This window comes from Chlamydotis macqueenii, chromosome 2 (genome assembly GCF_036417535.1).
Source record: "Chlamydotis macqueenii isolate bChlMac1 chromosome 2, bChlMac1.mat, whole genome shotgun sequence".
Classification (NCBI taxonomy): domain Eukaryota; kingdom Metazoa; phylum Chordata; class Aves; order Otidiformes; family Otididae; genus Chlamydotis; species Chlamydotis macqueenii.
The window spans coordinates 88577774-88605258 of NC_141557.1; the positions used below are offsets into that span (position 1 = coordinate 88577774).

The following is a 27485-nucleotide window of genomic DNA, read 5'->3' on the forward strand; positions in this document are numbered from 1 at the left end:
AGTAAAAAGATTTGGGTGAAACAGTCATTATCATGCCTACCTGTCTGGGAGCTAGTATGTTCATCTAGTGTTGATGTGATGATTTTGTCTTACTGAAAAGTGAATGGTAAGCAATTTATTTTAAATTGTTTTTGTGATAATAGTAAAAGTATTGGAAAGCAGAGAAAATCAAGTGGATCATTATCTTTCTAGGGTATTAGTTGTTTCACACACATTTGCTCCTATAGAAATGCTCTTTACGTACTACTTGCTTGTAAAATTGATTCTTCTGAAGTTAATAATGCCTCTCTGTAAAGGAAAATATTTGGTTTTACAGGGTTCCATAACATCACCACTTTTCTTACTGTAAGTATTTTTACATTCTATTTCTAAATTACAGTTCTGGATTTTGAGGCATCTTTGTTATAATGGTTAGAAATGTATATCCTGTCAAGTTTTAGTAAACTATCTTTAAAAAACATTGGTATACTGTTGAAGAAAAAAATAATGGCTTGTAAATTTGGCAGAAGTTCAGTGGTTTTTAGAGAGTTGGGGCTGTTCAGCCTGGAGAAGAGGAGGCTCCGCGGAGACCTTATAGTGGTCTTCCAGTACCTCAAGGGGGCCTACAAGAAAGATGAAGAAAAACACTTCAGCAGGGCTCATTGCAATAGGATGAGGGTTAATAGCTTTAAGATAGAGGGAGGTAGATTTAGATTAGGGTTTAGGAAAAAAATTTTTACAGTGGGGGTTGTAGGACACGGGAACAGGTTGCCCAGAGAGGTGGTGGATGCCACCAAGGCGAAGTTGGATGAGGCTCTGAGCAACCTGATCTAGTTGGAGATATCCCTGCTCCTTGCAGGGGGGTTGGAGTAGATGCCCTTTAAAGGTCCCTTCCAACCCTAATCATTCTATGGTTCTATGATTCTCTTACTGATTTAAACCAGTCTAGGTTGTTAGTAGCTAAAATTCACAGCTATTTGAAGGCTAATTGTTCATTAGTAGCAATTCAAAAGTGCATCTGCCAGCCTTTGTGTAGTTGTATAAAATCATATTACAAAATGTCTTGCAAGGCACTCTTATAATAATGTGTACTTATTATTAAAAAAACCAAACCAAAACAGAAACCTCCCCCAAACTAACCCAAAACTTAAAAAAAAGATGGCAGTGAGATTGAAAAGATGGGGTGCTTGCTTGGATGAGGTTAGTTTGAGTTCAGATTTGTAATCCAGTAAATAAGGCAAGCAGACTCAAGATGGGGTGAAGGAAGATGGATTTCCAAGATGTAGCATAATTCCTTCCAGAATCAATTTGGCAGTTTATATGAAATGAGTTTGGTCTTTGTAATGTCCCTAATGCATTAGTCTTTCACCCTTGCAATCTCAACAAAAAGAAGAAGGCTGAATGGGCACAGTAGTGGATCTCCATTAGTGTCAATTTTTTACCTTTTACAGATCACTAGTTTAACTTTAAAAATATTTTTAAATGCATTTTCTCCATATGTGATTGATTGTGACTGCTACCTCATGAAACATAGATTTTCAATGCATAACTTAAAATCAGATGGCATTTTTATAGTAACATTTTAAAATTGCTCGTGAGATACTTGATTTAAAGGAGATGTATCAATATGAAATTTAATTTCTGGAATTGAATATAAAATATAAATAATGTCATTATCAACATTAAGAAAATATTTATTTGAAAGTAGCCTGTCATTATTAGTAACAGAACTTGTATACACAAGCTTCATTTTCTATAAACCGTGCTCATGTTACCATTATCCAAAAGAGCCCTAGTGAAACATTAATTTAGAGAAACAAAGACTGCATAATAGAAAAGTACGATAGATACCTACGCAAAACATAGGATCTGGTAGTGTAGTCCTATTAAAAAAGTGCTTTTATCCCAGTCTATCTTTAAACAGCCATCTTTATCAATTATTATTTGACACTCCCACACACCCCACATGGAGCTGTGAGGCAAGGATGACATGTCTCTGGCAGTCCCCTGGTCTTTATACTCTGGACTTAGAAATTCATTCCAGGACTAAATTGCTCCTTGTGTTTGAGATCTCAAAGATGATCTTCCTCTTTGGGAGAAAGTTACTCTTCCGAGCAGAAAGAAATTGCTTAGCTTTTCTCCCAGCTCCACTTTCCATCACAGCAGAGAAAGACATTTGGAACAAAGCTGCCACAAGTTCAATGTACCACCAAAATGATACGGTCAATTATCAGAACTGGAGGTACATTTTCACTTGAAAATAAATAAATAAATGGCTTAAAATTCAAGAGAGCAGGGGTAGAGGAAGTAACAGGTACTTGCTATTTTTTTTTCTCTTAATGGAAGTGTTGCTTCTATGATTCTATGTAAATGTGTTTTCTTCACATAAAGATGGATTTGGGTGAAGTGGAGGAAATGATTTATAGAGTAGAAAACTTATACAAACAACCGTATTTCTGGAACCTTCTGCATTCACTCCCTCGCCTTGAATTGAACAACTTTTATACAGAAGATGGGTTAGCTGCTGTGGCACAGTTTCTAGAAGTTATTCAAAAGTAAGTACTTCTACATTCTTGAAAGAGCTGTTTTAATATTTTACCTGCAATTCTTGTTCTTCTCACTGGCTATTTAATAAAATAAACATACTTACCAGTGTAAAGAGGCTGAAATTTCTTTCTGTTTATCAGATTCTGCTTTAGAGGTGTGATAGGAGTTTTCACCCATTCTGATTCCTTCATAACTGTATTTTTCATCTGTATCCAGCTCAGCAGAGATTCCTTAGGAGTCTCCAAGAAGTCACTTCATCTTAGCAATGGTTGCAATTAGCCTATCACGTAATATGGCTTTGAACTTTGTACTGTGCTTTGGGACTTTTTGAAAGACAGAATATTTGCATATGACTATAAGAAAAAAAAATAGTTTGGATTCTAATCAACTTAACGTGTATGCAGCACTTGGTCAATATTGGGAAAATTACTCCATTTTGTTTCTCAAACCTCTTGCTATCCAAGAGGTTCTCTTGCAAGAAATGAAGCAGTAACAAAAAACCCACAGAGACTATATTCTGAATATGAAAATTTTCTGCCCCAAGTGAAGGATAGCTGGATTCAGAGGAAGACATGGTATCAAAAGCACAGACTAAGACAAGTTATCTACAGGATTTTTCAGTAGAATAAGGGAATCATTAGGAAAAAGTAAAAATGTATTGGCCAGAGTAGCTAGGTGGTTGTAATAGGTTGATAGGTAATTGTCAATGTAGTAAATTAACATATTTACAAGGCTGGAGGAGGCCACAAAACCTGCCTGCCTGTGCAAGACTGGCCAGTCTTACCCCAAGGTGAGGCAGAGGGCCAAAGACTTTGAATGGGAAATAACTGTTATGCATGCTTTCCGGGAAGTGATCAGGCTTTTGCCTGTTGATGGGAAGTAGTGGATAAATTCCTTGTTTTGCTTTGCTTGTATGCACAACTTTTGCTTCACCTATGTCATGGTTTAACCCCAGTTGGCAACTAAGCCCCATACAGCCACTTGCTCACTTCCCCCTGGTGGGATGGGGAAGAGAATCAGAAGAGTAAAAGTGAGAAAACTAATGGGCTGAGATAAAGACAGATCAATAGGTAAAGAAAAAGCCACTCATGCAAGCAAAACAAAACAAGGAATTAATTCACTGCTTTCCATCAGCAGGTAGGTGTTCAGCCATCTCTAGAAAAGCAGGGCTCCAGCACATGTAATGGTTACTTGGGAGGACAAATGCCATCACTCCGAATGTCCCCTCTTCCTTCTTCTTCCCCCAGCTTTATACTCTCAGCATGACATCATATGGTACGGAATATCATTTTGGTCAGTTGGGGTCAGCTGTCCCAGCTGTGTCTCCTCCCAACTTTTTGTGCACCCCCAGCGTACTTGCTGGTGGGGTAGTGTGAGAAGCAGAAAAGACCTTGACTCTGTGTAAGTACTGCTTACCGTTTTCAGCACAAATCCAAAACATAGCCCCCTACTAGCTACTGTGAAGAAAATTAACTCTATCCTAGCCAAAACCAGCACAACCTATTAAACTGTCTTTATTTTGATCCATGAGTCTTCTTGCTTTCCTTTTATTTTCTTCCTGTCCTGCGGGAGAAGGGAGTGAATGAGCAGCTCTGTAGGTGCTTGGCTGCCAGCTGGAGTCAACCCCCAAGTGATTAATAAGAGGAGACTCAGATATTTACATTTGGAGTTTGGTTTTTTTTTTTTTTTTTTTTTTTTAAGACTTTGGTGCCCTTCAATGACCAAATTTGCCATAATTAATACAACTTGAAAAGCAAGCCACAAAAACCAATGCTCACTTCTTGACTAGCTTCGTATTACTAACATACATTTATAGAGGTCTTACAGGGCTCAGGCAGAATGTAGTCAGCAGAAAAGGTCCTGAATTTACAACTTCTCTCACTTGCTTTGCTGTACTGTTTTTGGTGTGTCTTTCAGAGACACTTAACAGAAAATTTCACACCTACTTGATGAAGTTAAATACTGTTGGTTTTGGGGATTTTTTTTTCCTCCTCTCACATATGTTGGAAACAGCTTATCTGCTCTTACAAAACTGGTTTCTTTTTGTCCTAGTTACAAAGGAATACTCCATAGGAAATAACTGGTAAATTTAATGTAAACTTTAAGGAGTAAATTACAGCTACATTGACAAAGAACTTTGTTTCACAGCCAAAGTGACTGAGACTGAGAGTTGTAAGAAATTCAATAGATATATTTTTATCAATGCTTTCTCTAATATCCTGTGTTTAGCTTGTTGTGAGAATAAGTGTTCTCTTACTTTAACGTTTCTTTTATTCTCTGCAGGTTGAGTGGATATAAAAGATAAGTATTCTGTGTCCATCCTACCGTATTGTGAGGATAACTCAGAGAACTCCTGTGGTGGTTTTGCTCTCATTTTTACTCTCACTTTTAACACTTTTTTTTTCTGCTATTCTTTTTTTTTTTTTTTAAGATGATATTGGTCCTTGTAGAAGACAGTTCCTTAATGAAAATTGAGTGAAAATCTAACTGTAAAATCTCAACTTGTTTTTGTTTTGTTTTGTTTTGTTTTTAATGAAAAGTCTAATTTCACAAGATGTCAGTTTTTCAACAGTAAATAAAGTATTTTAATATTCAGTTCCTTGAACTTCATCTTTTTCCAACAGGACCTTTCAGGTTTTTTTGGTTGTATAGAGAGCTTGATTTTTGGTTTGTTTTTCACTTTCAGTACCTTAGCATCATTGAAGGATCTAGCTATGATGCCATTGAGCAAAAGTTTCTATGAAGTGGTGAAAACAGCATTGAATTTAACTGCTGCATCAGTACAGGATAGGAGCTTAGAAGGTAAGAAATTAACTTCATTTTTTTTTTTTTAAGTAAGTACCTTATAAGCATGCTGAGAAAACACAATAGCACTAACTGTCTGAGCTTCTGCTAAATACCTAATGTAAAAAATCTAATAATTGAACTATATTGCTGTAGTGCTTACCTATTTCTGTATTGATCTGGTTTTTAAATACTTATAACTAAATTTTGTCAGACTCTGGTAACTATTTCATAAACAAAATGTGCTGGTCTCATATATTATGTTTAGAATGATCTTTTAGTGGTGAATTCTGGAGAGACACTAAATCACTGCGAAGGATAATTTCTTCCATTTGATAGGAGGATAGCCTCTTGTTTTGCACATGCAAGTTAAGCATTATGGCTGTTTCACTTTAAGCTTCATTCTTCTGTTATCATAAATTCTGGTCTCAGCTGATGTGCTATGTTTTCCCATCTGCTGCTTGAGTATGGGAGATGAGTTTAACTGGAGAAGGTAGGCTGGCCCCAGAAAAACTCCTCAAGAAAAGGTCAAGAACAAATTTAATTGGCAAACTGTCTGGTGGCACACAATTAGTTTCTAGGTGCAGCTGTCTGCTCTGCATAGAAGGTCAGACTAAGAATTACATGTGGTCTAAGTCTCGCTTCACTGTCAAAACCGAAACTGAAGTGGTACAAAGGTGATCTCCTGGAGCCCTTGCACAGAGGGGGAGCTTGAATTCTGTGGGTCTTCTGGTATTCTCCTGGTGTTCTCCCTCTCAGCAATGATTCATATCTAACCTATATGCACGCATTTGCATGACTACGTGCAGAATTAGACACACAGTTCGGAATGGCACCCTGCTGGGTCTGCTGGCAATCACTGTGCATCTCACCATTATTGTATCAGCTGTTGGAATACCATCAGATTAACTGACCTTACTGTATTACTAATGAAATAATGAATTTTATCCCAGTGAAATTGGTGTTCAGGTGCAGGTTTTTTTTTTTTTTTTTTTGCTTTTTTTTTTTTTTTCCCTAAGGCTGGAAACATAGTAATGGATCTCATCTAGTGTGAATTATTAAGAAACAACATGAACAAAAAGAAGGAATAATGCGAACAGACTTTTTTTTTTCTTTCAGGTTTTCAGTATAATCTTTCTCTTGGGGATATTTTGTGGAATCCACACACCGTGAGATTGGAACTTGAATCCAGGTTTGGCTTTGATGATCTACATGTTGAGAAGCTGCTAAGTTACACAGCACAATTAACAAAGGTAAACCACTTTAAAATTTCAGTATTCCTTTCATCTTTTTTTTTTTTTTCATTTGTATCCTGAGGGATTTTCCATGCCTTACAGAAGTTATAGTCATATCTTAGATTTGTGAAGTAGCCACAAGACTGTTAAGTATTCTGGCTTCATTCCCATCAAAATACATGTATTTAGCTTCAGCTGGAAATTCGGCACATGAAGATGCTAATAGGTCTACTTGTGTACATTAATGAATTTATGGTGCTCTGAAGTCACCACTGGGTATGGCAAAGCCCTGAGTTTATTATGCAGTCCTGTGGACAATTCTGGGGTTTGCTCTGCTAAGCTTTTAAACTAGATCCTAGATCCTAGCTGCCTGGATTAATTTGGCAGGTAGCATTTTTCATGTAATTTGCTGGTCAAATAATGCCTGTCTCTTCTGTGTGTAAATTAAGGCACATAAAGAGTCCTTTCTTCTCAGTTGTGTAGTCTTGATACGAATATGCTTGTTTGATGAGTTGTCTCAGTGGGGCAGTTCAAATACACTGGCAATGTGTCAAATTTTGAAGAAAATCTCATTTCTCAGAGAAGGTTTTCTAAACTTTCTTCTAGACTGAAGTGATCTGTTGTGAGGGTCTGGTTTGAACCTCAGAAAACTTGAAACACCTTTTGAATTTCTACTGAAGTCCACAGTTTGTAATTAGAACGCACTGGTATTTATCTGAAATCTGTTTGCTCTTTGCCAGGGTACAGACTAGAGTTGTACTCCAGAAGAGGAGTACATCATCATAAAAATAGCTGATTTAAACAAAGGGCTAAATTATAAAAAAAACCTTGACTTTTGAAAGATCTTTTAATGAAATATCAGTAATGGCCAGTTTGATCAACTGAACTAAATTAGCTATGAACTAGTTAGCCTATTAGCTATGGTTGGCTGTATAATCACCAAGCTGTGTGGTGCCATCGACATGCTGGAGGGAAGGGATGCCATCCAGAGGGACTTTGACAGGCTGGAGAGGTGGGCCTGTTGTGACAGGACTAGGGGTAATGGTTTTAAAATAGAGGGAGGTAGATTTAGATTAGATTTCAGGAAGAAATTTTTTACACTGGGGATGGTAGAACACTGGAACAGGTTGCCCAGAGAGGTGGTGGATGCCCCATCCCTGGAAACATTCAAGGCCAAGTTGGATGAGGCTCTGAGCAACCCGATCTAGTTGAAGATGTCCCTGCTCCTTGCAGGGGACTAGATAACCTTTAAAGATAGCAACCCTAACTATTCTATGATCCTATGATTCTAGTGAAAAATTCTAGTGTAGGCCTATTGTATAATTGTCAAGTTAATTCAACATCAGTCTGAAAGTGACTGTAGAAGTAGCAACACTGGTGTAGCTACATAGTGAAAATTCCTTCCATATACAAATGTAATCATTCTGCCTGGTGTATCAGAACCCTAATGGGGCCACTGGTATTTTATATAGCACTCTGCATGTGGAGTGCTTTGAAGTACTTGCCCCAGAATATGAGGCTGGATTAAATGGGCTTTGTTCTCACTGAAGGAGGCTATGTGATATTCCTTTTTTTCAGCATATAAGTAAGTTGATAGTAGAGATGACACTCAGCAGCTCTCTTGAGATGCTCATCAATTTCTTATGTCCCTGCCAGATTCCCACAGGAGAGACACTGGAGCAGTTTGTGTGCTCTGCTTTGTCCAGTGTGCTGGAAGATGAAGCAAACAAAGAGAATAATGAAGAGGGTTGTATTCATGAGGCCAAACTGTATCTTGTTCATGCTGTCAGCAAGCTCAGACTCTACGCACAGGTAGACTTCAATAAATTAATAGATTAAATTCCTAATTTTTGCATGTAGGCTGTCAGCAGTAACTCAGTTAAAAGATCAGAGTTAACTATTAAATCTTAGTGTTATGAGCTTTTTTCTTCTTGCTAATAAGACAAAGTAATTCTTATAAAGAATTGTTACAGTGGAAATATAATCTATCACCATGTGTTTGGTTAATCAGATTTTCTCATTAATTCAAATACAGATTTGAAATCTAATAGGGAATATAGTGAAATATACTTCACTGCAGATGCCGGACAGGAGGAAGACTCATTTACTCTCCGACCTGAGCCTGAATTTTGGACAAAACTGAAAGCAGGCTACAGGCCTCGACAGATATAATATATAATTCATTTATTTTTAATTCCTCTCCACTATCTCTTGCAATAGTGGCCGAAGCATGTTGGATGGGATGAGAGCAAATTTCCAGTATAGTATCTTAAAATTCTGCTCTGGCAGAACAGCTTGGCATGCAGTCTGTATGATGATATATTTCTAGTTGCATAGAGAAAAAGATAAACTATTCAGATGTTCCTAAGGAAAACACTTACCTAACTGCCTTAATGCTGGTGTTTGTTTTTCCACTGAAATATGGGGTTTTTCCATTAAAAAATATCAGCTCTGTATCAAGCTGCTCTGGAGATGTTTGCAATATCATAGAAAGAAAGGGTGTGGAGCTTATCATGTATTTCTGTTGCAGTTCAGTTCCGATCGGGACCAGACTACGCAGTCTCTCTCTCACTCCCCCCACCCTCCAAGCGAATAGGAGGAGATGATATAAGGAAAACGGCTTGAGGTTTGAGATAAGGACAGGGAGAAAATCCTTAAAGTTACCGTTAGGGCAAAACAGACTCAACTTGGGGAAAAACTATTCATTTATTACTAAAACTAGCAGGAGAATGAGACAGAGAACAAGATAACCTCTTCCCACCCCTCCCTCTTCCCAGGCTTAACATTATCTCTATTACCTTCCCCTCCCAAGCGGCACAGGAGGGAAGAGGGAATGGGGATTGCGGTCAGTTCATCACGCGTTGTTTTACGCTGCTACTTCGTCGTCAGGGGAAGAACTCCTCGCATTCCTCCTCAGCTCCGGTGTGGGGTCCCTCCCACGGGCCACAGTCCTTCATAAAACTGCTCTGGTGTGGGTCATCTCTTCCATGGGGTGCAGTCCCTCCAGAACAGCTGCCCCAGTGGGCCCTCCACAGGCCACAGCCTCATTCAGGCCTCCACCTGCTCCGGTGTGGGGTCCTCCACATGCTGCAGGTGAATCTCTGCCCCTCCGTGGACCTCCATGGGCTGCAGGGGGACAACCTGCCTTACCATGGTCATCAGCACAGGCTGCAGGGGAATCTTGGCCAGGAGCTGCATTACTCCTTTCCCCTCCTTCTTCACTGACCTTGGTGCCTGCAGCTGTTCCTCTCACAAGAAATTCTTCATTGTCAGGCTCGGGCAGACGCCTCTCACGTTCTCTTCACATCTCATCTTCTCTCCACTTCTTGCAGCTGGGCCTGGCCGAGTTGGGCCCAGTCTGCTGCCCGGTGGGAGGCCAGAGGGTGAAGCCTGCAAAGCCCACAAGGCTAGCGCCACCCCTGCTCAGCTCCTTCACATCTTCTCTTTCTTTGTTTTTCTTTTTTTTTTTTTTTTTCCCCTTCTTAAATTCGTTATCGCAGAGGCATTATCACAGAACATTCTGCTGCCAATTGGCTCAGCCCTGGCCAGCAGTGGGTCTGCCCTAGGCCCAGCTGAGTCCACTGAACAAAGGGGAGCAACTTCTAGTAGTTTCCTACAGAAGCTGCCACCTTAGGCCCCCCCTCACTAAATGAAACCAGAACAATTTTCTCAAAAATGTAGCCTTTGATTTCTCTCTTGATAAAGGTTTCACTGATGTGTAATTACTTGAAGTAATAATTTAATGTGATTGCCAAAATGAATGGACTAATTGCTATTGTAGCTGTAGGAAAATCCAGTAATAATTTCAGCCATTATTTTAAAACTTCATGATAGCTGACATCTTTGTGATGGCAACTTGAAGTACTGTAAGCTGCTGGCCACTGGGAATTCCCTTGGTGAACAGGACATCTCTTACAGTAAAAATCTGTTATAACCACTTGGCATTAAAAAAACGTAATAGTGGAGGAAAGGAGAGTAGTCAGTAGGTTTGGACAGGCCTTGGTATGCCCTGCTTTAGGCAATACAATGGGAGCATGCATTCATCTCTTTCTGTAATGGGGCCCTAAAAATGTTGAGGTTGCTGCCTTCCATTGTGTTGGTAATGTATGCAGAAGTCCTGTAAGGGAAAGCAAATCTGACTAACTGACCATGGAGGTCTGCTTTTGGCTGTGTTCAGTCTCAGGCCATCTTTTTACCATTCTGGGGTCTTTGGGCAAGGACAGCACAGCATAGGATGTTAGTTCTCTGTATGGTGTAGTATGTTACATTGCCAACTTGTAGGTCAGTCCAAACTGTATTGAAAGTCAACCTTTCTGAAGCCAGACATTTCAGAGTCTAGAAACATTGTTAGGGAGAAATTTTACTATCGTTGTTGATTGTGATTTATTTTTTTTTTTAAGACAGGCAAATTCTATATATTGTCTAAGTAAGAAAGCTTTGATTTTCTAACAAGGTGCATTCTGTTTTGCATTCAATTTCCTAGGTATTTGAGCAATGGTTCTTCAGCAGCAGGCTCTCTCAGAAACTTCTTTTGGAACTTGAAAGAATCATGGCTGATTTGACGTCTCAGTTTCTAGATGAGAGGGAATCCAGGGAACTTTTTTCAGAGATAAATACACTAATCCAGCACTGGAATGAGAAACCAGATGCCTACTTTTCAGAAGGATATATTGCATCTCATGATCTGTAAGTTATACTCTTCTTTCTGCAACTTGTCTCATAAAGTTCAGATCAACTCGAGTATTTATTTTCACATTACATTTAGTTGATTTCTGATATTTGTCTGTTTTGTGTTTTTATTTTTTATTCTGCAATTCAAAACCTCATATACAGTCAAATAATTGTGCTGATGCACACACGTTCTGAAAAATAAATTAAATCTGTGATTGAAAATGTAGCTACTTACAGGTTCAGCAGAGGACCTGAGTAGATGATCAGGACTTGTAAGAATCAGCAGCTGTGTGTAATTAAGCATTTTAAACTAGGACTTGAATTCTTCGTCTTGTTCTGCAAATAAAGTCTGATTCCCACAAATAGTTGCTGTGACTCAGTAATACTTCTCATGAATGTATGCTATAGGATCAATCTACTCATCTACAGCAAGTCCAGTGCATCTGAAATGTTTTGGATTTTTGTTGTAGTAGTAATGCCCATGTTAGTTTGTGCAGGAGATCTTGGAACAGAAGCCTACTATGGGGAACAGAATTACAATATAATGCTATGTGTTTATATATAGATGTAGCTTCCTATCTTATCTAGGGCACTCTGGGGCTAAGATTCTTTTAGTGTTTTTGAACTTTTCTTAGAGTTTCAAGTTCCTCATTTGGCTTATCACTTAATGCAAATGTAAGCAGTTTATATGAAGATACAGCTATAAATTCTGTACTTATTCAAAATGACTTATTTTGTTGAAGCAGTCCAAATTTTCCTGTCCAGTAGAGTTATTCTTTCAGCAGTGGGTCACTAATCTAGTAGAAATCTATTTTGTTGCAACTTTGGAAATGCCTGCAGTTTCCATGTCAGGACAAGTGTAACTACAAGCTTGTATGGTTTAATTTCAGGTATTCTGATTGACAGCATATGTTTTAAAATAAAACAAAGATGATTATTCTGGGTGATTTATGCAAAGCAAAGTAGTTTAAGAGCTCTGTTTCCCTATCTATTAAAAAAAAAAGAACTTCTTATAAATGATCTGGAAGGTTCTACACAGGATTTAAAAGTTGTGGATACAGGAAGTTAATGTTTGCAGAGTTGGCAGAGCCTCATGAATACTCTATGGCAGACCACAGGAACTGATACTTCTTTCTAACTGTGCATTGGATGACTTGCATCGCCTCTGGGAGTTATAATGTTGGCCTCAATTTGGAACTGCTTGTAATAGCTGTCCTTGTTCATTGGAGGAGGTATGATTCATTCTATCCAAGTCAAGATCTGAGGATAAATCTGAAAGATAGAAAGTGCTCTAATACAGCACACCCCCAAGGGGGAAGTGACCAGGTAATATCTTTGGTTCTGGATTTGTTGCTATTTTAATGAACTTATATAATGGACACAGGCCTCTTTCCATTTCCAAACAAATCTGTTTGGAGAGGGACACAAAAAATGAAAGATGTTTTGAATCTCACTGATGTGGGATTATAAACAGGTATATAACTTGTGTGCTTAACCTAACAGGTGCTGGTGGAATAGCAGCCACTATCTTCTTTTCCCACCTTTGAGTGTTCATAAACAATTTTTTTTTTTAGTAAAGTAAGTGGCTTGATAGAAAATGAACGCTTTCTTTTTTTTTTTTTTTTTTCCCTACAAAGAGGAGGAAAGGAGATTATTTTGTATGTAAATCTTCCCTAACATTAATGGGTTTGGCCTTCACGTAAATTAGTCTGAAAAGAAGGAGACTTGTCCATGAAAACAAGTTGTACTTCTCACCTGGGAGGCTGAGCAGTCAATGCTGAGAGTTAGAGGGGTTCTTTTGTTTTGTTTTTGCTGTTGTTGCCTTTGTTTGCCAAGGTTTTTCTAAAATCCATTATCTGCTGTCAAGAGGGAGACTGCAGTCAAATTGTTCAACAATTTAGTAGTATATTTTGGAGTTTGGTTCTTTTTTTTTTAAAAAAAAGGAAACTGGTATATTGCTGCTGTTGTAAGAAACTACAAAGTAGATGGTATAGTGACTCCACAACCAAAAAAATCCCATATTTTTTCAGCAACTTTACCTTTTTGTTTGTAGTACATAACGATTCTGTGCTCTACCTCTTTTGATTGCAGAATTCTGCATCTGGAGAGAATGCAGTCTGTACTCCAGGGTGTACCTCAGTGGCCTGTTACAAAGAAATTGCTTCTGGTAGATGGAGCTATAAGGAATGTGATAGCACAGTATTTATACTTCACTGAAGGTAAAGCTGCATGGTGGTTACTCATTACTAGCACTCAAATAGCTTCCACAGAGTAACATGGGAAATGGATGACATTCTACCTCTAAGAAAGCATTTGGGCTCTGTAATACATGTCACACTTAGATATTTAGAGCAGCTTTTGAATTCCTGAAATTTTCTTTCTCTTAGTGATGATAGAACACAACCTAGTACCTGTTCCCACTTTTCATATCAGGAATATCAGTTTTCTTAGGTATCTTATGCGATGTTGTATGCTGCTGCTCTTTAAAGATCTAACTCAAGAAAAAGAGCCTACTTCATAAAAATTGAAATTATCAATGCCTGAGAAGTTTCTGATGCCATCAGTTGTTTGTGAACAAGAAGTGTTGGTTTTAGATTTAGATACAGCTTGATTTTTCTGGCTGGTCATTGCAAGTGAAGGAAAATGCTGAGCTGGACATACAGATTTTCTGATCTCTTTAAGCAGAGTGACAGTATTGAAGAACTCGGGGCAAGTGGAGGTGTATTTTACAGGAAGTTGGGGAATTGGATCAGTTTTACGCAGTTTTACTGAATAAGATGAACTAGCTCCCATGAAGTTCTCTTAAATATGTCTGTTCAGGAATTGTGACTTTCCAATTTGGAATACATTTATGATATTATAGGGTGTGCTAGGACTCAGATTGTGTGATGCTCGTCTCCATGATGCCCAAAAGTCTTTCAGTGGAGAGCTGCAAGACTATAATGCAGGCATATGGGTATATATAGGAAGAACACTTGTATTACTCAGGTGTAATTAGGTATGTGAAAAATGCTTTAGTCCTTGTGGAAACATTGATAGTCTTAAATTACTTGAGACTGGCATATGACTTTACAATAAAGTGAAACCATTATGCCTCTCTAGCTGCTGTATTTTTAAACCAGATAATGCACAGTATTCTTTCCCAGAAGGATGCTTCCTACTCTACTGTCCCTGAATTACTCTGTAGGTTAACTATTTTCTTTGTGGGGTATGGGGGGAAATGTCTTACAGAAGCTTTACATAGCCTGGAAAAACTGATTCCTTTTACCCAAAGAGATGGATTAATTCATCTAGACGTCAGAAAGCTCTTTGTGGAGATAAAACAGGTATGTTGTTATTTAATTTTGTGTATTAATTTGCATAAAGCTGTAGAGGCTTATTTTGGGGAGTAAAAAATACTTGCTAAGTAGATAATTTCACTTCTTTTTCAGCAGTGTTTTGGTCCAACTTTACTTTGTACTTTTTTATCTTTTGACATTTCATGGTGAAAATTAATATGGAATGTGAATTAAATCTGTTCCTTCACCATGAATTAATTTTTAAAGTGATACCATATTCATTAAATTTTAGATGTTGCTGAGCAATGCTTCCTATATATGCAATGACATGCTTACAATGTTTAAGAAGACCTTGAGGCTTCCACAGGGCTCAGATGACATTGACATTTTGGCAACATACGTGTGCCCTGGCAATGGTTCAGAGGTGATCTTCAATCTAAGTAACCAGGTCCAGTCACTAAAGGAATCTGTAAGTGTTTCTGAATTCTTTTCATGTTTAAACTTGCAGTGCCTTACTTCTACTATTATTACAAAATGTAATGAATTACCAGGAGTTATAGCTTGCTACTTAGTGTTTGCTGTTAATAAATGGATAGGTAACTGATTATTCAAACTGATTAAAATGTCCTTGAGAGCAAGGCAGACGTGGTCCTGAGAAGTCTCTTGAGTGTATGGGACATTTTTAACACACTAAGTAGATGTGACTTCCAGAAAAAATTGAGAGGATTTGAAAGACTGCTCATTTAATGTGTCTTGTGTTGGATTTCAATATCATCAATATTACAAATCTAAGAAGCAGAGCCAAAGTCTCAAGTGAGTTTCTCTTTTACTGGTTTCAAATATTGATTTCTTTACTGTGAAAGGTCCTGCTTCTGCAGAAAATAACTCAGGGACGCCAGAGTGTGCCAGACTCTATAATGGATGATTTTTTGGGATGGCAAGAAATCGAAGAGCAGCTAACGGAAAATTATGTTTATTACTGTGAAATTAATCAATTGCTGAGCACAGAGGCACCATCTGAGGAGGATGTCCATTTTGGTTCTTGTCAGGAACAGCTGCTCTTTTCACTGTATGTATCTTGTATACCTTTTAATACGTAAAGATCCTGACTGGTACCAGCCTGAAGTAAGATATTATGATCAGTAACTGAATAGATAAAAAGGCTAAAGCCCTGCTTTTTGCTTTTGACGACCACCCAGTGTTAACAATTTTCTATAAGCACAAACAGGAAGGTAGAGGATGGGTTTTTTTTTTTGTTTTTTTGTTTTTTGTTTTTTTTTTTTAATAATTAGTAGCAGTATTTTGGGGGAGTAGGGGTGGAAACAGGCTGAGGATAGAAAGGTGTCTAGGATTCTTAAAAGCCTGTTCTCCCTTTTCATCTCCTCACATTCAGGCATTTTCTCATACTTTTCAGCCTGGTTCCTGGTACGTACCTCTCTGTTAGTGTGCTGCTCAGGATGCTTGGAAACTTGGATCTGAAAGACTCCTGGGAGATGCAGGAAAACATTAAAGACAGAGTAGTTAGAAAGTGCACTAGGAAGGGTATTGCAGCCTCAAGTTGCTTTCCGAACACATCAAGTGGTCACCATTCCTTATTTTGACAGAAAATCCATTCATCTGTTTATTATGTTGATTGTCATTTGCAATGACTCAGTAATTCTGCTGATTTCAAGCTTTAATGGTGTTAAATAAGAGTATATTACAGACAAATCCCTATATCAGTAAAGTGCTTTAAAATAGGATAAGATTTTATTATTCTTGCTTGGCAATGTAAAGCATAAGCAAAATGAATTTCATGTGAAGTTGCATTTCTACTGGACAGATGTCCTAGGTCTCAAACTTAAACATGTATAGAAGACAACTATCTACACTACTTATGTGTATGAGAAAGTTGACAGAAGAGTTTGCTATTGAAGCAGTAAAACTTTAGCTCTAAGCATTCAAGAATCTGTCAGAAATTCCACAAGCTTCATTGGCAGCAGGGATTACATCCACAGATACTAGTAACATCTTAGATGTTAGTAAATGTATGTAATTTTTCTTGTCCCTTTTGCTGCTGGCTGGTCAATGGTTGATTGCATTCCCACCCTCAATGTTTCTAAGTGACTGTGAAATCACTGGGAGGACTAGTTTTACTTTTTCTTTTTTGAGCATCAAAAACATTGATAGAGCTAAAAGGCCCCTGGAGTAGGGGCTTGTGTTGAAGTAACATTGAAGAGCAAGAAAAGCTTAGTGCTACTTTTATGCAAGGTGTTTTTTTGTTGTTTTGTTTGATTTTTTTTTTTTTTTTCAGGGACAGAGCAATGATTTTTTTTAATGCAAAGGTTTATTTCAGGATAAGAGGAAGCATTTCTCCATAATTATTTTCAGTTTCAAAATGCTACTTTTTGAACCAGAGAATTTTGTTGGGCGTTCCTTAAAAGGCTTTTAATTTATTTTTTTTTTATTTTCTGCTCACAAACCTGTGTAGTAAAGTCTAGTTGTGGTTAGAGTGATGTAATAGCTATGCCACTGATTTCTTTAGGAAAGGACTCTGCTATTAGCCTGCCTGCACCAGTTCTTCTCTAAGTCAATAGCACTGCCTGTATGCATAAAGTAGCAATAGAATTTAGGTAGAAATTTACAGAGAAGCAGCATGTGTTCACAAGGAAATTCAACTTTGAAAGAAATCACTGGTTTAATCATGGTAGCCTTGTTTTCTGTGTCGTTTCAGAATTAACAATACACTTGAAGACATTTTTTTTGCTTTTGAGGGAAACCGATACTGGAAGGATTTAACAACTTTTATCAGTTGGACATGCGAGGTAACTCAATATGTGAATGAGGAAGCAGGCTCCACGGGAGGTCGGTCAGGTGAGGAGGCAGTGACTGCACAGCACAGGCTTCATTCTGATGGTTCCCTGTCTGGTTTAGAGTATGATATTCCTCAGAAAGGGAAAATGTGATAGTTGTGAGCCTGTTTCTGTTTGTGTTTTCATCAGCCTTAGGATTCACCAGCTGACTGAATCATTAGCAAGGAAAACTTATAATATACAGAGAGACTGACTCTGGTAAGCAGCTGTGACTTTAGTGCCAACTGGAAAATTTTTGGATTGTCTGTTTCTATGAGGAAAATTACAACTGGTTGAACCTGGTTGAGTCTCTACTTTTGCAACAGTATTCTGTCAGGAAGACATCTTAAGTCCAGGATATAAATGGGAGACCAGACTAGCTGGTCACCCAGTAGAGGTATTTCTAGGCTTGTTTTATACTAGGCAAGGACTTCATACTTGATTTCCTTCATCCCAGTTGTCCTGTGATATTCCACATGTCCTCACCCATCTGCTGTTAACTTTCTTGGAATACACTAGTTTTTCATTATCTGGGGAAACCTTTGAAATATCTGAGATTTATGCTGAGGAATGTTCATAACTCCTTCTCATTAAACGTTTGTGTTACTCTTCCCATTGTTTTAGTGGAGCTATGAAGCAGGGCACAATGTGGATGATTCAAACAGCTCTAAAAAAATAACCTCATTCAAGATCACCTATTTGTTTCTTTTAAGTATTCTTACCATGCTTCCAATTCTTCCTTTTTTTGATCACTTATATTTCCATCTTCTGAAGGATTGAGGTTACTACTGTATTTTTTTTTTTTTTTAAGCTAGTTCTTGGGATTTGTGAAATATCTTATTTTTGCTAAAGTTCTATTTTTCTGAATACACTTTTTTTTTTTCCTTTTTCCTCTCTGCTCTTTTTCTTTGTAGAGTTAGTCAGAAATGTGCTGAATCCCTCATCAGTAAGTGGGCAGCTATGGAATGTATGCAAAACTAAGCAGTACTTTTTTAATCAAAGAACTGTGTTAGTGAAATTAACTGGTCAAATGTGAATTGACTGTAAAGGTTTTTTAATCTATTACAGTTCCACATATTTATCTGAGCAGTAATAGTGAATTTCACAGAACTGCTTTATCTTTACTGAAATTCCAAGGAAAAAGAAATATTAAAGTTTATTTTAGTTCTGTGTACAGCACTAAGTGTGCTCTGGTATGATAAAACTAATTTTATTTGAACTAATTCTGCTGTTCATGTATGATTCAAAAGATACCATCTATTTTTCCTTTTTTTTTTTTTTTTGTGAATATTTGTATTTGAATTTTACTGTAAGGAATTCTGTAAGGAAAATACAGATATTGGCATATGGTGCTATTTAGAGATGATATTTACTGATTCTGCATTTAATTCCTTTAAATAAATCAGTAAAACTTACATAAAACTCTTTAAGAACTACATGTTTACTTCTTTTAAAACGTACATAATGTATTTCTCTTTCTGCACACTCAAATTCTACTAAATTTGATAGGACTTATTGAAGTTGTTTCAGTGGAAGTCAATCAAGTGGTTCATATATGTGTTCATAAAAACTTTTTTTGATCTGTCTTTTGATGTTGAAATTTTTATTTTCTTTGCAGGTGCACTCTATGCATCTCTATGTTCTAGAGAAAAGCTCAGTCTGAAGACCATTCTAAGTTATTATTTAGCATTTCTGCACAACTTACAAGATTATTCCTCATTTGTTTCCTGGGCAAGGTAAGCTTGAACTACTCAATATAATTTCTTTGTTTAGCCATTTTCCAGAAATCCTTTATCCCACCTCCACTTTGGAATTTTTTAATTCTTGAACATAATTACCCTGCCTCTTTTCACCAAGTGACTGGTGTTTTTCAGTATTATTGGGAAGAAATAGAATAATGCAAAGAATGTTATGTCTTGGTGACTGTCATTCAAAAGTGTTAAAAAAAGACATCTCAATTGCTGGTGTGTTATCAGTAGTAACCAAAGTGGTGAACTCCTGATTATTGTCATGTATGGTTACAAGGACTTCTTGTCACTAAGTTACTTGCATTATAGCCCTGCTAATGTGTAGATGAACAGTGAAACAGAAGCCATTTAATCATCACTCTATTTAAAAAAAAACACAACAAAAAAAAAAGTCCCTCATGGAACAACTTCAGACTGATTGTTGAGTGCTGCCTCTGCTTTAAATGCTATTAACTATTTACCGAGCTGTGCTGGTGGTCACAGCTATTAAAAGATAAGAATAATTTCTAAATTACATTTCTGGACTTTGAACTTTACTTTTCATTATGGTGCTATTTAGTTCTTTGCTAAATCAGTCCCTTGTTTAACCTATCAAATGGAAATAACCACTATAAATGCAGTGAAAGATGACGGATCTAAAGTTTATAAATGGTACAATTGGAATATTTGCTCCACTGTAGACAGGTCATATCATGCTTTTAATTCAAGCAGAACTTGACAGGGACTTTAGCAGCTTGATTAAAATGGACTCTAGAAACAAAGAAGTCCTGTCTGGGGTTTTGAAAATCTTAAATATTCTTGATATCTACAGAAAAAAAAAAACCAAAATGGAGGTTAAGGAGTAGAATACAAATTGATATCTTGAATGTTCAATTCCTTTTCTTTTGTGCTCTTTCCCAACTTTATAATAAAGATCAATACAGACACATTTACTAGGGCAAGGATTTGGATTTGGTCTTAAATGCTGTTTCTGGAGTATATGCTGTTTTCTCTAGAGAGTAGTACTTACCAAATCACCTGACTTCATCAGGGTTCCTTTGCTATAGATGCAGAGGTATTTCTTTCACTTGAATATATCTAGGAAAGAGATTCTACGTGGGGAATGCTTTTTTTTTTCAATGTTTGATATCTTGATTTCTCTACTGTAGAAGCCATTTCAGTAATTGACAGAGAAGTTCCTTCACAAAGCTTTTTAATGGTGTGTGGTGTTCTATTAACAATATTAAAAGAAAACATATTTAAGGAGAAGGGTGTTTTCAACTCGAGACCTTTGCATTGGAATGCTCCTTTTTCCATGCACCTCAATCTTGACTAATCTTACAGAGCTAGGAAGCATTTTTTTTTTCTTTTGATAAATAGTATTGACACATTGGAAACATCAGTTGGAGTATTCAAATTTTCACTGCGATTTCATATTTTGGTGTTTTTTTCTAGATATTAAAATAGCAGCGCTCAACTATCAGTCAGTCAACTGGAACATTTTGGCTTTCAATAATTATCAATAAAAATTATTCAGAATTCACTGAAAATTAGAGGTTTTAATCAATTTTATTGATACATTCCTTTCTATAAAATAATTAGTCTGTAGAGCATAAATCTTTGCTCTTTTCAGCAGCTGAAAATGTGGTGTACTTAAATTAAAGATGTTTGACTCTTGATGGCTTACAAACTTGATTATAATTGCTGATAAATGCACACTTCTTTAACCTAACTGCCTGCATTCAGGCTTTGATTTGAATGTGACTGTGACTTTTCAGTGAGTTGTAGCACATTTTCGAAAACCAAAGTGATTGTTATTTCTGTTACTTCAGGTTTTGTGGTGATTAATTTGTGACTGTTATTTAAATGATATTTGAACTTTCTTTGAGTTAAGTACATAAACCTATATTCTAAAATTATAAAATACATATTTAACCAATTCTTGTCAGCCTGCTATGTAACTAACAAGAAAAAAAATGTGCTTAATTTTTCAGGATTTTGATGTCTTTCAAATATTTTATGAGGAGAGAAGAAAACTTCTGGATTTCTGATGAAAAGGAAATAGATAATCTTTTTAATATTGTCAAATTTGCAGAAGAAATGAGGCATTATAATTTCTCAGGTTCTTCAAACCAGTCTCTAATCGTAACTGTCTTGAATAATACAATTATATGGATGAAAAAAATTGCTGAGGGGAAGGAATCTGCCACCAATTTCTCACTTGCAGTTTCTGAACTCCATAATGAGCTTCAAAAAATTTTCCAGCCTCTTCAGAGATTCCAGACAAAAGAGAAGACAGAAGTTTTCTGGCATATAGTGAAAATTTTATTCTATGAACTTGATTCTAGGCTCTCTCATTTGAGTCAAGTGGAAGAAGAGGAGGTATTGGAGAGCTTATCTAGAATTATATTTTCCATTACAGAAAGTAAAATCCTTAGTAGAAGTATGCTATTGCTCCAAAATATCCTGACTGGTTGGCCAGACTTAGATATTGCTGCATTGAACCACCTAAAACACTTAAGTGAAAACTTCCTAAGGAATCTGTATGAGGTCAGATCATTGATTGATGATCATGTCAATGTGTCTTTCAGCACAATTCATGGCGTCAGTAATGCCTCCTCTTTAATACTCTCAAATGCAACTTTTATATATAAAGTACAAGAAATAGAAGAAATTGTGCACGATTTCTTCAAAAACATAAAACAATTAAACAGCACTGGTGTGGCCTCACTTGTTCCAATACTTTTGTCTCTGTATCACAGTGATGATCTGATTTTAAATATAGAAAGCAATAGCACTGTTTTAACATTTCTTTATGAAACTTCAAAAGATATTTCATCTTTTAACGTATGGCATGATTTCCAAGATAGGGATGAAGTTTTTGATTTTCTGTCTGAAACTTTTGATCTTCTCTGGAACTTCACCAGTAAGCCTATCTGTGAAAAGATACTAATCATTTACAACTACACAGAGTTTCAGGCCCAGTCTCTTGCACAGAAAGGAAAAAAAGAGATGCAAGTTGTCTATAGCACTCTGAGCATCCTTAAAACCTTGTTTATAGATGAAGAGCTCCAAACAGTTGCCTTTTGTTATTTGGAACAGTTTCTTGATATCTCCCCAGAATGCCTGGTAAATAATGGGTGCATTGATTTTTATCTGTCAAACAGTACTTCTGTAGATCATTCAGCAGAGGTTTATGACTTACTTCTGCTTCCATTGGACAGTGTTCTGTCTAATATAACAAACCTGGGAGATAAGATAAGTGTGCCTTCTGCATTGCACTGCACTTTTACATGGCTTCAAACCTGGACAGAAATTTTTGAAGAAGCATCCAAAATCTTAAATTTGAATTCAACCTTTTTTGTCCATCTAAGAAATTATTTAGCAGATCTCTCCGAAAGTCTTTTAAATGCAACTGATGATGAACTGTGCAATAATACAGCTATGGTTATTCTTGAAGCTACAAGAGCAGCAATGAATCTATTAAAAATATTTGAAGGAGGTGGTGATTTAAATGACTGGAAAGATTTTGAAGCTTTTCTTTCTAATCTTCAAGGTTTATTTAACAATGCAGTTGATGTTGCAAGCTTGCTTAAAGGTAACAGTTTAGAAAGTGGTTTAGAAATTATGGGAGTCATGATAACTGAATTGCAGAAATCTATACTGAAGGTTGTAGATGGAGAGTTTTTGAATTCTTGGCTAGATGCTTTCATCTCAGGAGGATCTGAGGGAGAAGATAGGGGTCCTGGTGTATTTTCCATTGGAAATTCTCTTTCTGCTATTCTCAAGCTCTCCCAAAAGGAACTTGGAATTATTCTCACTGAGATAAAAGAGACAATTACTTTCATTAAAAGTATACCTCAAGGCAAATATATGGTTTGTATCAGAGTTTTCCAGAATATTACCAAACTAACTTTGAACAATACTCTGAAAGACATAAGCCATTCACAAACAAATTTTACATCTCATCTTCATTCCTTTCTAAACTTCTATAGTACAGTGGATGAAGCAGAGGATTGTAACACATGGATACATGGATTAAGTAATCTCAGTGAAAAATACAAGTTATCTTCCCACCTTGAAAGTGCTAAACATATTTTATTTTTACTGAAATCTCTGGGAAACGTTGAGACAGATGCTAAGCTAATGAATGTGATGGATTTTATTAGTTTGATTTTTGATTTGATACTCCCTGAATGTTCCCTAACTAGTTCTGATGTGATTTGTGTAAATGTTTATTTTAATATTATAGCAAAAACTTTAAAATCTATTATCCCTGAATTTTATGTAAAAGGTTATATTAGTGTGCTTGAATTTATTTTTACACTTTTAGATAACTCTGGAGGGCAAATAAAAATGATTGTCAATGATTTAGTGGGCCACTCATGGGACACATCAAATAAGACCCATTTTACTCAGTCAATCCATGGATTTAACAGGACTTCGAGGATGTTCCTTAATCCTTTTCGGCACGTTCAGCTTTCCTCAGCAGAACTTTTGGCAGAAGTTGAAACTCTTCTGAAAAATAAAACTTCTGAAATCCAAGAAAACAGCTCCTCTCATTTGGATATTGAGACTGAAACTTTCTTGCATGAGAAAAATACCAGTTTGTTGATGGAGTTCTTGCAATATGTGATTAGTAACCTTGACTCAGACTTGCAGAGTGAACACAACACATTTCTCCAGAAACTGATAGGAACAGCAGCTCTGAATGTTGAACTGGTAAGGAAGGCACTTAAAATTTTCAAGTCTTCTAGTTATATTAGCTTTCCATTAAGAGACAATAAAGAGTTTCTAAAGCATATGGTAGCCTTGGTGCAAAATATGAGGAGCATGGATGTTGAGTTCTTGATAAGTCAATTCAAACATGTCCAGAGGAGCCTAGATAATTTCTTTAAAATTATCAAACCTTTGTATATTGAGACCTCTGAGTCAGGAATGTTAACAGACTGGTGGGATGCATTTGAGAACAATTTGTGTAATTGGAACCTGACTGGCTTATGGCAAATAACACGACTTTTTGAACAAAATGAGGTCTACAATGTAGAAGAGATGTTCCATCTGCTCCTTGATGTCATCAGCCTTACAGAAAGATTAGCTCATGGAAACATCACAGAAGCACTGAATGAAGTATATGCTTTCATAATGACTCAGGAAGCAAAAATGCCAATGTACACTGAAGAGGAGTTATCTCATCAAGTAGAAAGTCTTCTAATGTTACTGGAGACATTGACAGATACGTCTGACAAACCTGCAGAGGCCTCAGTTTGTTTTCCTGCAGCATTCTGTTGGACTGTCACAACAGCAACACCTCAGAGTGATCCCACTTTTAAACCCTGTGACCCTGTGCATAGCAATTCTACTCTTAGTTACAATGCCATCATTGAAGTCATTAAGGAGCTGAAACTCATTGCTCTGGAGGACAGTTCCTTATGCACTATGGAAGACTTTCAGATGGATATTACTCGCAATCTGACTTGCTTTTTTCGTCAGATCAAAGAATGGAACTCTATTCTTTTGAAGTTTTCTGAGTTCCATCATGTAAATGGCTCAGTTCTCAAAGAGCTGATAGATTTTTGGAATGAGCTATTCCTCTATGCTGTGCCACTGCAAGTGAATAATACATCCTCAATCAATTGTTCCTCCACACCAAAGACACAAATGGCTTTACAAATAATAGAAACACTGGGTAGTATGCCAGTAACAGAAATGGAGATGGCCAAAGATGTTCTTGAACAGCTGGATAATCTTTATGGTGGTTTAAGTCAGAAGCGACATTCAAGAACATCACTTATAAGGGCTGTTCTTACTAATGTTAAGAATATGACCAGTGAAGTTTCTGAATTCCTGGATACAGAAGCTGTCCTTTCTTTCCTTTCTGTAATTCAGCCTTTAATGATGCTGTCTTCTGTTGGAAACCAGACATACTCAATGCTTATGATATTATCAGCTTTAAATGGAAACAGTAATATATCTGATAACTTTGAGAACTTCTGGTTTCCTATAGTTACAAGCATAGAAGATTTATTGGTGAATTTTAATGTTAGACACTTACTTGCAGTGATAGATCAAGAGTTTCAATTACTAAGGTTAGCCACTGGACAGTCCTCTTCAATGGCTTTTGATGTTTTAATACAACAATATAATACATCATCTGTAGATGCTATGTTAAGAAGTTTTGAAGACATACAAGAGATTGTGAACAGCTTTCTATGCGAGTGTAACAGTACAAATTATTCTGAAATAATGCACACTCTAATTCTCTTTATGGCTAATGAAAATTCATCAAATGACCTCCTACTGGTTGTCAAAGACATTATTGACTTTCTGGAACTGTTCCAAAATAAGTCCAAGGAAGATTACACTGGTATATTGTTTGTTGATCGTCATCTTAGCAGAGAAAAATTGAATAGCACTCATACTGCTAATTCAGTTTTGCTAAACAATGTCCTTAATATAATTGTTGATCTTGCTGTTATAGAAGAAACTCTGTATACAAACAATATTTATCTTCAGATAGTTGACTTCATTGATTCATTTTTTGATAACACACAATATAGGGAAGTTTCTACTCAATCCCAAAACAGAACTCTGGAGAACATGCAAGAGATCTTGCAAATGATATTTCAGTCTACCACAGAACATGACAGAAACAAAATAGACTTCTTACTAAAGGATTTGCATAAGGATATAATGGCAGAAGTGAGGTGAGCATTTTCTATGTACCCGTTTTGACTGTGTGCTGACAGTGACAGAAAGGATCTTTCTTTGTAAACAGCTCAATCAAAATTTTTATTGATTTAATTACTATTTAATTTCAGATTTGTGGCTCTGAGTAAAACAGTATTTTGTATCAACTTATATTGTTCAGACTAGCTATATTTGGTATCACATTACATTGTGTGGACCAAGTTACTGATGTATTGCAGTCATCTGTATTGATACTCAAAGTGCTTTTTTTGGACTTATTATAGAACCAAATGTTTGAAGATAGTGGTGTTTTAAAGTCCTTGCGGGTCTGAACACTGAACTCACAGTTATTGCTGGACAGCAGTCATTTTGGCTATGGAGCTAAATGTCAAGGAGTGCTTGGGACTAATGTTTTGTGGTGTTATTTTTTTTCTTTCTATATCCAAATGTAGATATACTGTATTTGAAATGTCTTAATTAATTTGAAACGTAAATTTACTGATGACATGCAAACAAGATGACCTTTTTGGGGCTATAGTTACAATGTTAAGTTGTTCAATTTAACAAATACAGTTTCTGAAGGAATTTGAGCTGAAGGTAATTATTGCTCAATTAATCAAATCAAATGTAATCCAGCAGCAGAGGAAATTGTATTTTAGGCAAGTGCTTACTGACAACTTATTTAATAAAAGTATTGCTGGACTGGAGTTGCTGCATTTAAGTAATACATACTGAATGAGTCCCACAAGATGATTGCTCCAAACAGCTCTAGATTGTCTTGCTGATGGAGCTACTGATTCTACTGACATAGACCAGCTGAGAAACTTCATACTGAAACTGATGCATGACTCTGATTTAGACCTTTATGATTAATTTTATGCAAATATGTCAAACCAGTGGTCAGCAGTGACAGGTGTTAGCCAAATCTGTTTAAACATAAAAAGCAAATACTAGAAAAGTGGTTTATTTTCTCCAAATGCTGATTATTGAGAGATTTTGAGTATTCTGCTCTTTGCCATTGAGTCAGTATATACTGTGGGCTCTCAGTGTTTCTGAAGCCATTATGATTGTGCTTATTTTGCTAAGGTACTTTCTAGCACTCCTAAGTTCTTAAGAAAGCTGACGACTTGCTACCTTGATTAAAATGTGTTTGGTGGGGTTTTTTTTAGTGTTTTTTTTTTTTTTTTTTTTTAAGATGGAATTATGTTATGATTTTGAAATAGTTTAGACAAATGTAATAGCTGTTAGTATTGAAATCCTTATACGGTCCATTGAAGATTGCAACCATACATTTCACTTGTTGAATTTTCTGTAGCACCCTTGTTATGAAAATAATCCTTTCTTATTAATCTTTCTACAGAGCATCTAAAATCTGCAAGATTCTTCAGAAGCATTTACACCCTGCTAGTGTTCCACTATTGCAGAAGTTGCAGTTTACCATTTTAAATGTTCTTAAAAACTTTTCAGGTTGGTTACCACAGAAGTTACTGTATTGGTCATCATACATGTTAGTACTATAATATTAAGGCTTTACTCTGAGGAGCCTTTTGTAAAAATAAGTTAATTTGGGTGATGCCAAGTGAGGCAAGCATACTGATGCCTGGAAATTAACCCAGCAGAGGCACAGGGAAAATGTTGATGCAGATCACATAAAGTGATGAATTCTTTCTGGAGTGATCATGTTGATTCAAAGTCTCAGAGGAAGCAGAAGGTCTTGCAGCTCCTCTTCTCTTATTTTTAGCT

The 27485-nt window shown here is 36.6% G+C and overlaps 1 protein-coding gene across 1 annotated transcript; it reads left to right on the forward strand.

The window, feature by feature from the left end:
* The first annotated feature begins 2370 nt into the window (after positions 1 to 2370).
* Positions 2371 to 25763, forward strand: LOC147601719 (ATP-binding cassette sub-family A member 13-like). The gene is made up of 11 exons (XM_086741486.1): positions 2371 to 2534; positions 5213 to 5328; positions 6430 to 6563; positions 11029 to 11231; positions 13308 to 13435; positions 14448 to 14542; positions 14787 to 14963; positions 15373 to 15563; positions 18240 to 18292; positions 18944 to 19061; positions 21077 to 25763. Exons 1-11 carry the CDS (start codon positions 2371 to 2373, stop codon positions 25761 to 25763), a joined length of 6066 nt encoding a protein of 2021 aa, XP_086597612.1.
* The last annotated feature ends 1722 nt before the right edge of the window (positions 25764 to 27485 follow it).

What these genes read in the sequence shown, in the direction of transcription:
- LOC147601719 (XM_086741486.1), top strand. Translation starts at nt 2,371, where the DNA reads ATGGATTTGGGTGAAGTGGAGGAAATGATTTATAGAGTAGAAAACTTA. An exon ending in TATATTGCATCTCATGATCT is followed by an intron (nt 11,232 to 13,307) that starts GTAAGTTATACT and finishes TTTTGATTGCAG; the next exon opens with AATTCTGCATCTGGAGAGAA. An exon ending in TAAGTGGGCAGCTATGGAAT is followed by an intron (nt 18,293 to 18,943) that starts GTATGCAAAACT and finishes TTTTCTTTGCAG; the next exon opens with GTGCACTCTATGCATCTCTA.